The sequence below is a fragment of the Centropristis striata genome, chromosome 14 (assembly GCF_030273125.1).
Source record: "Centropristis striata isolate RG_2023a ecotype Rhode Island chromosome 14, C.striata_1.0, whole genome shotgun sequence".
Classification (NCBI taxonomy): domain Eukaryota; kingdom Metazoa; phylum Chordata; class Actinopteri; order Perciformes; family Serranidae; genus Centropristis; species Centropristis striata.
The window spans coordinates 25436479-25451748 of NC_081530.1; the positions used below are offsets into that span (position 1 = coordinate 25436479).

Consider the following 15270-nt stretch of genomic DNA (forward strand, 5'->3'; position numbering starts at 1 on the left):
CGAGAAATGCAATGCCAGTGATCCCTGGTGAAAAAGGTTCAAGCTGTGTTGACTGGAGGCTAGGTTTTGTGGTTTACACTACAAAGCAAACAGTGACCTTTGTTGCATGTCATCCCCCCTCCCCACCTGTCATCTTTCTGTTGATGTATAACCTTTATCATATGTACCTTTATCTCTTATCCTCCTGTTAGATTATAAATACACAAAATATATCAGGTGACAGTTTATTTTTAACAGGAGGACCTGCAAACATGTTTTTTTCTATGATCCCTACTGTAAATTCTTTTCGCCCTTCCTCTCTACCCTTTTATACACTTTATACACCATCAGAAAGGTGGGTGTTACTTATTTTAGCCGATCTATGTCCTGTTTATATCCTAATCCATCCCATTATTTTGTGTCTTATTTAGTTCCCACAATGTTATAATGTCTGTCCCAACCTGTCAATACACTGATTTCAGTGAACTGGCAGTTAAAATAATTGTTTTAAGAGAGTGCTGCCAGCTTATAGATGCAGAATACTAAACTGACTTCCTGTATTTGTGTAGCAGCAGGCAGTTAATTAACATGAAGGTTCTGTTTCTGTGCTATGGTCTGTTTTTGTGAGAATAAACAGAGGTCAACCATAAACAGATCCCAGTTTCACAGTGACTTTTAGCGTTATCAACCTTCTGTGAAACCAACACAACGCTCAGGGCCACCCTTACAGATGCTGCCAAAAGAAAAAGCATGAAAACAAAAGAAATGGTTTGAGCTGATCAAAACAATATGATTTAATAAAGCGAATAATTTCTCAGAGATACTCACAGAAAACACCTTCTCTGGGTATCCCTTTGCTCGCATGTTGGTGTCGTGAACTTGCTTAAGAATCATCCAGCCTTCGTCATGTTTGCCGTTCTGTGTGAGAGAAAAGTTAATGTTATACAGTGTTAAACCTATATATACAAACACAAGACCTACTTATTTAGTCTAGCTTTTAACTGAGTTTTATCTATCTATCTATCTATCTATCTATCTATCTATCTATCTATCTATCTATCTATCTATCTATCTATCTAGTTATTTATTTTAGTATCCATTTATTTATGTTATTTTATATATTTATATATTTATATAGTAATAATAATAATAATAATAATAATAATAATATACTTCTATGATATAATTAATTGTATCTGGTGTTTCCTAACTGAAAATTGATTAGATTTAAGACAGCTTTTCATCAGTTCTTGTTTTTACTGTGCAAGCTTTTAGTTGTTATTGGATGTTGTTCTTACTACCAGTATTAATCATTAATTATTAATTTCTTGGTCTGTGGGTGGGTAGGGTGTGTGTGTGGGTTGGGGGTTATTGTGTGTGAAACACTTTGTGTTACATGTTATTTGTATGAAAAGTGCCATAGAAATAAAGTTTGATTGATTGATTGATCTTCATTCGAGATATTTCACATTGGCCTTTGGATATTTTCCTTGTCATAACCCACACGGTCAGACTAACTGTCAACAGGCACATCTGCTGACCTCTAAGTAGAAGCGTGGGCTCTCTGGCATGGCACTGAGGGCGGCGATGGCTGCAACAGAAGGAAACGCGCACACTAACACAAACACACGCCAGCTGTGGAACTGATACGCAGAGCCCATCTGGAAACTCCATCCTGAGAAGACAGAAACAAAGCAATACAAAAAAAAATGAGCTCAGACGTTACACTTCCAGTTTGCCCGACAAATGTGAGTCAATATCAGATAAGGTCAGGAAATCAATTTTTTAAAGCTCTGGCTGGAATATATTTAATTTGATGTGACACTGTTCTTATTTTCCCTGCCTCCAGGGGAGTCAGAGGTCAGACACAGTGCAGTGTCTCTGAGAAGAACAAGACTAAAGCTGCACCGAAACTGAGGCTCAATATTGTCCATTAACACTTTGCTTAAACATATTTTAATTTAAGAGTGAGAGTGAGAAGATGTCATCTTTAACAGTGGTATCTATCTTCTCATGTAACTTTGCAGTCACAGAGGTAGATAACCATTAGAGTTGGGGGGGAAATTGATATTGCATAGAATCGCAATATTTTGCATGACGATATTATATCAATTCATGGAAGCCAAGTATCGATATTAAATGAAATACTGATTTCAGCATTTTCTGGACGCCATATTGGGCTCACTTTATACTGTATATACTGATATCATATGAAACTAGAAGATCTAAGGAATTAGGAATTAATTATTGCATTAGGATATCGTGTCAGGGAGATTTCGAAATAAGGCTGAAAGGTTAGGCTTTTTTTATGCTTCATTCAAAAAAATTCAGAGCAGTGAAGCTTAAAGTTGATAAAAATTTGAGAAAATGCTGCAGTTGCTGTCGTCCATACATGTTTGATATCAGTTAAGTTCAGTTTGACTGAATACTTTGAAATAAAGAGACTGAAGTAAATAAAAAGACTGAAGGGAATTTTCGGAAACGCTTTATATTAAGGTCCTTGTAATAACCATTAATTAACAAGTAATAAGGCCCTTGTAAGTCCTTACAAGATGCTTATTAACATTATTGTGTGTTTATAAGCTTATATAAGTGTTAATAATGGCATTACAAACACCCATGACCCACCCATTATGTCTTTGCCATGCCTTTATTCATATTATTTTGTTTGCTTATTGATATTAAAATATACTTTATTGCTCATCTATTATAAGTTAACTATAAGTTAACTATGCTTTTTGCAACTACCGGATCTAAAGCGAGAACAATGCCTTATTACTTGTTAATGAATGGTTATTAAGGACCTTATTATAAAGCGTTAGCGAATTTTCTCTTATCTGACAAAACAATAACTGGTGGAATTTTATTTTGTGGACACAAAATGCAGTTTAACAGTTAAATCGCAACATATTTTATCGCAATACTCGCCGTATCACAAAATGCTTAAAGTTACAATGATATTGTATCATGACTCAAGTATTAGGGATATGTAAATTCAGGGATATGTTCCTGTACTCACCATAATGTGGGATAATGGCCCAGGCCATGGCAGACGCGTATATTCCCCCAATCATCCAGAACATGCAGAGCCAACTGAGGTGCTCGCCGCGCTTCTCTTGAGACAGAAATTCAGAGTAGTAGGAAAACACGATGGGAATTGAGCCGCCAATCCTGCAAAGATCAGAAACAAACTGAGTTTAATTGTCCTTCTGTTTGAGAGTTTAAGCAGATGACAGATTAACAGCCTCTCTTGTACTAATAAATGAAATTATTTCCCATGAAGTATACAGAAACACCTCATGTATCATCTGTATTGGCTCTTGTTAGTTCCGATGCACTTGATCAGCCAAGTGTTTTCATTGAATAACTGTATTATGGATCATTTGCTTGCATTATTGCATCACAGTGGTGAAAAGTTAATAAAAGCTCTACAGAAAAGTTACTGATTTGACCACAAATAAGAAGGATTTCTGCATCTTAATTTGTCACTTCACTAAACCAGAGAAACTGGTGTGGACTTTTTATTATGCAAAGACTCACAATCCCTCTACACATAAATGAGCTAGTCTTGATAGTAGGCTACCATAAGTATTGTTTTGGGGAAAATCTGCTAATCTGCTTATGTCATTTATGTAATTTTTTTAGACATAATATTGTATTGTATAATATATATATATATATATATATATATATATATATATATATATATATATATATGGTATATACGTATTTTCTCAACATTATATTTTGATTATATTATATTATATTATATTTTATTCTCATCATTTCGATTTTTTTTTCTCAAACTTAATCATGATTTATTTTTTTCTCCTACCTGGCCATAATCCTCTTCCATAGCTTTTGAATGATAAAATATATTAATTTGTATATATATATATATATATATATACACCAAAATAAATGTATTTCCAGTTACTCATTTACATATAATAGCTTACCACTACATGTGTGTTGTTAGAAATAAGTTTTTTACTGCAGAACTAGTCGACTACACTACATTATTTAAATTAATAATTTGGATAATTGTGTTTATATCGTTGTGTTATTACGTGAATATTATTGTGTTAATGTTAAAACAGATTTTTGAGTTTGACTCTTTGTGTTTTCCTGCTGGATTGTGTTGTAGAGGACTGTTGATCTAAAACATTTCCAGCCCTGAAGAGACTGAAAAATCAGATCAGAATAAGTGGCCCAGATTAAAATATATCGAGAGTATTTTTCAATTTACCCAACACCTGAGAGGAGTCGGCAAAACAGAAAGGTGCTGTAGCCCTGGACGAAGGAGGAGAAGAAGGAGAAGATGCTGTTGATGGAGAGAGAGATGAGAAGAGACTGCCGACGGCCTATCCGGTCGGCCAGAGCCCCCCAGAGGAACGCCCCGACCATCATCCCAAAGTACACAATCAGACCTGTGGAGAGAGCAAATGAAATGAGACTATTACTGCAACAAATGTCTTTCAAGTCTGCCCTGTCCTCTTTATTTCTGCTCCACTCCTGCTGGTAGATTAAAGTCTTTTCAGCTTTATGTTCACTCTGCTGTCAGACGGCCACAGGCAGTTCAAAATATGGAGAGTAATAAAACTCTCCTCTTTGTAAAAGATCAGGTATTATTCTTTATTTTTCCCACGGTCAACAAATCTCATGAAAACACCAAAACCAATAACAGGTTTGTTTGTCTCGTAGCTCTAAGCCTGTTCTCTACTGAAGACATAAACCTTATAAAACTGCTCATAAATGCATCATTTCAGCTCTTTTTTTTAAGAAACAGTTGAACACTGGCTTTTTTTGAGAATTGGTGGTTGTGGGCAGTGGATGTTTCGGGGGAGATAGCAGGTCAACAATAAATGCCACATAGAAGTGGTGAACATCATCTGAAAGCTGGGAACCTGAGATGAAGAATTTGAGATGCAGCTCAGCACTGTGTGTCAAGTTGTTCTGTTCAAAAATATCTAATAAAAAATGACTTAATGAATGAATTATTTATTGAAACCTATTAAGGTGTATAAGGGGTCATAACATTAATAGGTCGCTATCTGAAGTCCCTTTCCATGTTCAACTATGTCCCATACGTTGTTACAGTAGGGGGAAATAGCAAATTTGTACGACATGAGAAAAAGCAATGTGGCTTGCCTTAATCTGCATGTAATCAGCATAAAGTAGGCATGTATGTAAAAAGGAGACTTGTGGGAACCCAGAGAGCTTGTTTTCACTGAGATAGCATGATGTCAGAGGTCACATGACCTGACTAAAATAGCCTACCCAACAGTGATATTTCAACAACTTCCTGACCTGATATCCTGACATGCTTGGGGTCTATAGATTCCTTTGATCTTATAGTTATAGTTTATAATATCAGTATATCCAGAATATAGTACTAAGTATTAAGTAGTTTCTCAACTTAGTCTGTGTAGGGAGGAGGTCAAAGTGGATGCACGGGTCAAACGAACAAACAAACAGGATTGCTGTTAAAGTTAATGTATGTAACTGAAGTTATACAAAAAAACAACTTATATAAACTCATACCATTCTTTTTCACGTATTTTATCTTTCCACTGGCTTGCTGCAGTAAGGGTCATAAGCCCCGCCCCCTCCATGTTCGCGAATGGGACTTGAGCCAAACTAAAAAGTCAAAGTGCATATTAAACACATTTTGGTTTCTGTCGTTTAAGATCCTTCTTGTCATGGTTATGTATCCTGAAGCGTCATTTATCAGATACTTTTGGTTTTAATTAGTTGTTTGATGGTATAAAAAGATGTAAGGTCATTATTTATTTATGATTGGGCACAGGGTGTATGGGCAGGGCCTCAATATAGAGGCTCCAAATGACATCACATCAGTACAAAAAAGGGATATTTTGGCTTCATTTTTGTACAGTGGGAAGGTTGCAGAGATACATTGTTGTATCTTTATGTACAGTCTATGTTCAAAATGCTCAGGTCATGTGCTTTTAATATGTTTTGGATTTTTAGATTTCTTTATTTAATACGGATTTGTATATCAGCAATGAATTAATATATTCGTATGACAGAGATAAATTATAATAACTATTATATTCATACACATTTTGGAAAGTAATTAGTGTATAGGTTTAGATCAATAAGAAAGCTGGTTGATAATTATTTAATAACTTGTGTTGAAGGGGTGGGAATTAATAAGTTTGTACTTCTTCTAACTCCTTTTTGAACACACAATTTTTAATTTCCATAAATCTTACTTTGTTTGTCTGATCATTTCTCTTTTTTTCAATATGTTATAAATATGTTTCCAAACACAAAACAGAACAATAAATCTGTGTGGCTCAGAGGAATAAAATTTGGATTCGCAGCCAACATGGGTTATCTTGGAGATTTCTTGACAATAAGAAAAATATAGAAAACAGACAATCTTATAGTCTTGTGACGCACAACAGTAGGAGGACAGAATCACCTGTAAAGGAGTCTTACCCAGCATGCTTTTGTTAGGTTCAGACAGGCACATGTCCTTCTCAGCGCTGGGCAGGACGAACCCAACCACGAAGATCTCCACGCCGTCCGCCATAAGAGCCAGACCCAGCACAAAGTACAGGCTCCACTGGAACTTCCCGTGACCGCATTCTTGTAAAATGGTCTCGTACTGTTGAGCCAGCTCTTCCTGGTCCTTCCTCCTCTCCGCCTCGGACACTCCGACATCTTTGAACTGCTGAGCGCCGGCCCTCACTGAACCCGGACCTCCCGCTAGGGTGTCTTTGCCCGAGTCGGCCCGGGGAATCCCTTGGTACTCGCCCTCGTAGATCTCATCATCCTCATCATGACCTTCTGTGGAGTCACTGTGGCCGCCCTCGTCGTCGTTGGCCGCCTGGCTGTCTCCGCGGTAGTAGCCTCCGTCCTGGCTTCCCTGCATGGGGTACTCGTCGTCATCGTCCTCTTCAAACCGGCTGTAGGAGCGCTTGCTGTACTCGTCGGTCACCCGATCCACAGAGCGGCCAACCTTCTTAGATGCTTGTCGCTTCACTTCTTTGGCAATGTCTTTGGCGCCTTTTATGAAGGCAGTCCGGTTTTGGTAGCCGTCCTCCATTTGAAAGAGGTTCAGTAGATGCAAATGTGGTCAAAGATTTCAGGAGAGGCCACCTGAAGCTTCAGTGTGTTCAGGATGCACCTCACAGTCAGTCGCCTGACTGACAACCGGCTCTTCTTGTGTCTGCAGAGAAAATGGAAATATAAATTAGCCAATCTTATTTCCACTCGGGCATGAAGTTGTATCAAGAGAGGCATTTGATAGGAGCTTCAAAAGCATCAGAGCACATTTTGTGCCGTCCCGTTACAATGGATGGATTCCTGAATAGGCCCTGAGCCCCTCAGCCCCTGGGTCTGTGCCTAGTAATCCACTCTGAAGTGGCTGTTGAAATGCAGTAAGCAAGTCGAGAAATACAAAGACATAAAATTATACCAAGGAGACACAAAACAACCCCAAAGACACATAAAATGCTACAAAGAGCTGTAACATTGTACTAAGAGACAAAAATGACTACAAAGGGACAGAAAATGATTGCAAAGACAAATCAAAAAGTGACACAAAATGAGGACAAAGAGATTTTAAAAAAAATAAGCTAAATAGCTACAAAAAAAAATGAAAATAATTTCAAAGACACGTAAAACAACTGAAAGACACACAAAATGACTGCAAAGATAAACAAAACAACTACAATGAGACCAAAAATGGCAACAAAGAAACACAAAGTGACAACGAAGGGGCAGAAGGCAAGAATAGAGAGATACAAAATGACTGCAAAGAGACACAAAACAACATTAAAGAGATACAAAATGACTGCAGAAAAAAAGGTTTTTGGAGCCATTTTCTCTCTCTTTGTTGGTTAGCATGTATGTATGTAGCTGTATGTTTTCTTTGAACTGATCGTTTTGTTTTTCATTGATCGAACCAAACCACCACACCACCTAACCCGGATATAACGACCCAGACAACACCTGTTGCATTTCCATTTCTGCGCAGCATGTGTTTACTGCTGAGTCACAGATGGGCCTGAGCCGTAATTACAGGCCGAGACATCAAGCCCTGAATGGTGAGAGTGGTTTTCAATGGATGTTTCTTGGTGCGGAAATGCACTGAAAGCCTCAGTTCAGGTTCATGGAGAGGAGCTACAGTGCATGACCGTGTCGCAGGTATTGTGGCTGATATAAGCTCCTGACAGGTCACTGTTTATGTGGTCAGCCAATAACTCTTTTAACATCTTTGTGTTATTCCTTTTAAAGGTTGCTCAGAAAATCTGGTTTAAGCACTAAAAAAGGCATTAACCATACCAAAGATAAAGTGTACTTCGTAGATTAATCAAATAAAGCCGGAAACATTCCTTAATTCAAAAAGTGAATGAGGCTTGAAATTGAAAAAGAAGCCGGAAAACGGACGTCCATTTAAACTGTCTGTGGCAGTATCACATCTCCTCTTGATAAAAGAACATTTATAAGGCACTGACTCGGGTATGTCTCTGACGATACACACATCCATATGCTGTCGTATCAGGACGCTGAGTGACCACGGGTCGCCGTGCAATAAAACAACATGTCACTTTGATTTCGCGGTGCAGTGAAACACAGAATGAGAGACATCACTGCGACGCTCGTTCTGACCCCTGTTTCAAAAACGAGGTCTGACAGGTAATAATGGGCTGACAGCATATACAGGGCCGGAGACTGGGTCTATAAATACTGAGGTGAGGGGTCAGCCATTGAAAAAGAGACCTGTAAAATAAAATGTTCTGGTACTAAAGTGGTTTCACTTTTATTTCTCTTTTTTTCTGTAAATTGTATCTATGTGATTGTCTAAATGCTATCAAAGCCCTTTCCACATTCCCACATTGATGTTTTAATGGTGAAAGAATAAATCCCTTCACGTTTTTATTTATTTTAATATTTTAATAATACACCGCCGCCCATAAAGTTGGATTACATTGGGTTTTTTTTACCTCTTTCCATGAAATGATTGTTACAATGTGATTTATTCTTGACAGATAAAGTGTATATCTTCACAAAACATGATTAAACAATCTCTTCCAAACATATCAAAATGAAGCTGAAACCACAATTAACAGAGGATTGTGTCTGAAAACAAAATTACTCCAACTTTATCGGCAACCATGTATTAAAACTGTTTAAGTCATTTTGAATTTAAAAGCGTCATGGTTGCAACTTGTCAAATGTGAGAATTTGCTGCTTTTACTAAAACTAAAACTAAACAATTAATGACTAATAGAGGGGAATGATCAGCAGATTATTCCATAATGAAAATTACCATTTGTTGCACCACCTCAGCTAACTCCAGCAGTAAAATCCTGCTTTTACATCAACACGTTAGCAACAATACCAATATAATATATATTAGCATAGCAGTTGCAGAGGACATTTAAATTTTACTCTCTTCCGCATGAAACCACAATTAACAGAGGATTGTGTCTGAAAACAAGATTATCCCAACTTTATATACAGAAAACTGTTTAAGCTAAAAATGAAAAACAAAAAGATTTAAATTAAAATCAGCATTTACTGAAGGTGCCTTGTCATTCATTGCCTCGGTTTTTAAGGCTTAACTACTGATTTTCACATTAATATGTATCCCTTGTGTTCATTCATTGAAGAGCCTTTAACTAATTTTCAAAACGTTATTTTTGTGTAATGTTTAGTCTTACAATATCCTATTTATTGTTTTTTTTGTTTGTTTGTTTGTTTAAGCTTTTTTTTAGTGCTTTAAACGGTACATTTAAAACACAAGTGTAGCTACAGAACAAATCTGCTTTTTAGCAGTCGTGGAAGAAGTACTCGGATATAAGTAAAGGAGCAGTACCATAGATAATCCAAATAAAAAAATACTATATATATATATATATTTCTATATACATATATACAGTACTGTAAAAAGGTTTTAGGCAGGTGAGGAAAAATGCTGTAAAATAAGAATGCTTTTAAAAATAAAAAGAGGTTAATAGTTTATTGTATTTAAATGCAAAGTGTGTGAACGGAAGAAAAATCTAAATCAAATCAATAATTGGTGTGACCATCCTTTGCTTTCAAACCAGCATCAATTCTTCTTGGCATTTTTCCACACCTGCCTAAGACTTTTGCACAATACTGTGTGTATATATATATATATATATATATATATATATATATATATGTAGTATAGTACAGTTTTTCATGTTATTGTGCTATAAACTTCCCATTTCATGTTTCAAAGCTGTTTGTGAGTAGAGTTGGTGTCCTTTATATCATACATTCCAAGCAGTTTCAAGCACTTTTCAAACATTGACAACATCAGATAAATATTCAAATGTTTTCAAGGATTTCCAGCACCTATAGGAACACTAAAGACAGTATTGCACCTACACTAGAATCTGTATCCTAGAGAATGACAGGGCTGACAAGAATCTTTCTGATACGATATGTATCAGGAGGATAGAGGTGTTACGATTAAATATATGGCGATACTACAAGCAAGGCCATTTACGTATTGCAATTGTTTTTATCTCATCTTAGAAAAGCTGTCATAGTATAAACACACCACCATTTGCATAAAATCTAAGTTCAAAAAGGTTTCTTTTTATGCAATCAGAACAGTTGGATTTGTATTTTTCACAGTTCTGTAACATCCAACAACATAACACTTCTCCTTGTGCAATCTGTCTGCTATGAATCTTTGCAGGCAAACTATTCATTAAAAATTTATAGTGTTTTTGAGAATCTACACAGTATCACAAAACAGTATACTGCCATACTCAAGTCGACATTTTCTTACACTCACACTGACACTTAAATTTGATTTGTTTATGTCAAATTGAATTCAAATATTATTTTCAGTCACTGATCCCTCACTGTCAGCATGAGGAGCAGATTTACTGGCATGGATGAAAGGAGCGCCGCAGGCCTGGTCAGCCAGGCTAAACTGTAGGACACTAACCTAATAATACCTCGCACTCGTGCACTTACAGGCCTGTAATCACTGTCTCTGACAAACATGAGCACTTCAACACGACAACCTGAGCACTGGTCTGATGACTGCATACATTTTCCCTATACAGCAAAAAATTGCAGGTGTTACTGTCAACATTAATGATACATTTATTAAAATATACATGTCTTTTTCCTACTGTAAGAAGGAAGACAGCCCTACACATGCAGAGATATTATATACAATATATATAGATATATACAAGCAGTTAATTAGAGCAACCTGGCTCCTAGAAAATATCTGCTTGATGATCACAAGACAATAATCAGATATAAATTCTAATAACTTCATGAACAAGAACTGAGATCAATTTTCATGCCATTTTGCCAACAAATAGTGACGTAATCATAAGCTCAGAGATGGGAAAAATGGACCATTTACAACCCTGATTGCAAAAAAGTCGGGACGTTGTCTAATAAATAAAAACAAAATAATCCTTAAACTGTTAATATGTTGGTTTTTGTAAATATACGCTGTTTCACATTCTGTTTTACACAATTCCCAATTTTTTTCAGAATTGGGAATTTCAGTTATTGGGCTGCGGCTATATTAGATCTAAAAAGTTAAACAGAAAATAAATGATCAAGAAAACAAAGTCATCACAAACTGGGATAAGTATCTTCACAAGCTCTACTTCAACAGTTTGCAGCACTGCAGTCAATTATTTAAGTTGAATAAATCACATTTTGAGGTCGGTTAAAGAGAGTGGAATAATTATTTCCATATTGCAACAGCCACAGGGGTGGGGGGGGGGGCAAACCAAAATCCCCAGGCCCCCAAAACTCTAGGATTGCCCATGTTACAAGGCCTGTAATGGTGTGCAGGACAGGGTTTGTACAATATAGCAAGTAAAGCTGCACGTTTAGATCAATTTAAGAGTACTAAATACATGAAAAATAAACTGTCTCGGTGTAGAAATAAACATAAATGAACCTAAATTAACTCAATAATGTGCTTTTAGATCAACAATGCTAGAGGCTAACAATGCTAGAACAATTAAAGAGCTACCAGAAATATAAATTCTATACTGTATTTGTGCTGTTATAGATAGATAGATAGATAGATAGATAGATATATAGATAGATATTACTTTACTCCTCTACACAGTTAATTGAATATCTCTGAGTTGTCTACAAAACATTTAAGGACACCACAGATAAAAGCTCAGCTATACAACTGAATCCTTTATGCAACAGGTAATCTAACAGGTAACCTTTGGACATCTTTAATCATCAGTTTCTGTTTTTTCCCCACAAAGAAACTAAAGGCGAGCGCCAGCCAGACTCAAGCAAAGGCTTTTAAACCCACTTTTCTCATGTCGTCCCTGTTGTCAAGTTGACAGCATCTCTACAGCCTCATGCAGCCTGCAACACACAGCGCTGTCAGTAATAAAGAGCAGGCAGGTCTCAGGACGAGGAGCAAGATGGATGTTGTTGTTCTCTGGTCTGAGCAAACCCTTTCATTTTTATCCCACCACCCTTTTTTTTTAGTTCGTCTTTATTTTCTCCCCCAATCCAAAAATCAATCAGCATCAGATTACCACTTCCTTTGCAAGGCCAAGCATCAGGGCAGATAGCCATCACATCACATGCATCACAGCTCATTAAAGCACTGGGGGATTTCTATCAGAATATAAAGTGTCGACACTCGACATTGATAATCTGCACACCTGAAGATAATATCGCTTTAGGGACTGCCACAGAAACAACACAATTTGATCTAATATTATGCTCTTATTTATAAAAGGATGATAGTATTCGAGCTTTTTGCAGGATTGTTGCTGATAAGGGCAGCGAGAATAGACAGAACAGAGAGTCTAATTAGGAAATGTGCAAATTTAAGCCTCAACCCGAGTCATAATCATTGATGTTAAAGAGAGAAAAAAAAGGCCTTGTCGCTAACAGGCCAATTTACACAGCCCACAAATACGGCTGGATTAAAAATGTAAATGTGTCATAAATAGCAGCCGATTGTCTGCTCGCCTGCATCCTGACATCTGTGCTCATTCTTGGAAATCAGTGCCAGCAGCTTGTCACGACTTGGATTAGATTATAGGCCGCCGCGACTCGATTCACAAAATCGATCTTAATTGCTGTGTGAAGCAAACGGTAGCAGAACACGCCCATCGTGTCTTCTTCATGATGTCTTAATGCAAAATTTAAAAAAAGAAACACACATATAAGACAGCTAAGAGCTAATTATTCCTCCAGCTCACCTTTATTCCTGCGCTGTGGTCCCTGTTCAGCCCGGAGATGGTGATGAGGAGGATGAGGATGCGTACGAGGCTGTTGCTGTGAACCGAGTGATGATGATGATGATGCTGTGCGGTTTGAGAGAGGAGAGAAGCCCACGCCATCCACACACACTCAGTCACTGATGTGCAGGGGTCCCCTCCCCCCATGCAAAACCCTCACGAGCGCACGAGCACATTAACGCCTTCATTTCTGGAGGGTTTTTTTGGCGCATATATGCACACAATCTGCACACGTATTACTCCAGTTTTGCACCGGATATTGCCCCTTTAGGCTCGTGAATTTTAATCTAATTATATGTTTTAGCATGACATGTTAGAAAACACTGAATACACACTGTGTATGTGTGGCCCTCGCACGCATGCGCGCACAATTTCCTTTTCCAAATGTATTTTCATCCATCTGCTTTTTCCTTCCTTTTTAAAAAAACAAATTGATGATTGTCTGCACACATGAATATCAAATTCTGTGCACAGACAACACACACGTGCAAGCGCACCTGACTCCTGTTGCCATGCCAACCACTTGCCATGTTCTTCTTGCTGCATCAAGACTCGAGCTGCTATGAAGGAAGAAACGTGAGCTTTCCCACACAGTGTGTGATGTCATCGCATGTGCCATTCAAACAAAAATTTCTCTATGGAGGCAAGAAATGTAATTCTAGCTGTTTATAGTTGTGCAGGGTGAATGAGGAGAAAATATCAGTCAGTTGTAGAGTCGTAAAAAGCCACAGCTTTGGGAGATCCAGTGGAAACTTTTAGGATAAATTATTTTGAAATGTGAGTTCTGTTTATAATACAAAAGCCTTTAACATTCTATTGATGGTGTTTGTAAACAGATGTTTATACTTGCATTCATCCTCAACAGATATTTGTCAGATCATGTGATGGGCCTTTGATTAGTCCTTGTCCTGATAGCAGGTTTTGGTAGTATTAGTAAAAAACAGAATGCATAATAAAAAACTATTCGAAGTTACTCAAAAGCCTGTATCATCACATTTAAATGTTACTATAAATGCAACTGTGAAAATGAAGTTGACAGAATTAATTTAAACCAACAGCAATCAATGAATATGAATATATATACTGTATACACTGCTCAAAAAAAAATAAAGGGAACAATTAAACAACACAATGTAACTCCAAGTCAATCACACTTCTGTGAAATCAAACTGTCCACTTAAGCAGCACTGACTGACAATCAATTTCATATGCTGTTGTGCAAATGGAACAGACAACAGGTGGAAATTATAGGGAATTAGAAAGACACCCCCATTAAAGGAGTGGTTCTGCAGGTGGTGACCACAGACCACTTCTCAGTTCCTATGCTTTCTGGCTGATGTTTTGGTCACTTTTGAATGCTGGCGGTGCTTTCACTCTAGCGGTAGCATGAGACGGAGTCTACAACCCAAGTGGCTCAGGTAATGCAGCTCATCCAGGATGGCACGTCAATGCGAGCTGTGGCAAGGTGGTTTACTGTGTCTGTCAGTGTAGTGTCCAGAGCATGGAGGCGCTACCAGGAGACAGGCCAGTACATCAGGAGACGTGGGGGAGGCCGTAGGAGGGCAACAACCCAGCAGCAGGACCGCTACCTCCGCCTTTGTGCAAGGAGGAACAGGAGGAGCACCACCAGAGCCCTGCAAGATGACCTCCAGCAGGCCACAAATGTGCATGTCTGCTCAAACGATCAGAAACAGACTCCATGAGGGTGGTATGAGGGCCCTACGTCCACAGGTGGGCGTTGTGCTTACAGCCCAACACCGTGCAGGACGTTTGGCATTTGCCAGAGAACACCAAGATTAGCAAATTCGCCACTGGCGCCCTGTGCTCACACTGAGCACATGTGACAGAAGTGACAGAGTCTGGAGACGCCGCGGAGAACGTTCTGCTGCCTGCAACATCCTCCAGCATCACCGGTTTGCAGTGGGTCAGTAATGGTGTGGGGTGGCATTTCTTTGGGGGGCTGCACAGCCCTCCATGTGCTCGCCATTCATCACTATCATATTACTGGATTGTTATTATTGAA

General features: G+C 38.0%; 1 protein-coding gene across 1 annotated transcript in view; it reads right to left on the reverse strand.

The window, feature by feature from the left end:
* Positions 1-13348, reverse strand: part of LOC131984522 (synaptic vesicle glycoprotein 2A-like) — a 28479-nt gene extending 15131 nt beyond the window's left edge. The window contains exons 1-6 of the mRNA XM_059349369.1: positions 13209-13348; positions 6445-7177; positions 4229-4409; positions 2999-3150; positions 1521-1654; positions 808-897 (exon numbers count right to left, since the gene is read on the reverse strand). Coding sequence (XP_059205352.1) covers positions 808-897; positions 1521-1654; positions 2999-3150; positions 4229-4409; positions 6445-7054 — 1167 coding nt within the window. The 5' untranslated portion in view covers positions 7055-7177; positions 13209-13348. The remainder of the gene's footprint in view (positions 1-807; positions 898-1520; positions 1655-2998; positions 3151-4228; positions 4410-6444; positions 7178-13208) is intronic.
* Positions 13349-15270: the final 1922 nt, after the last annotated feature.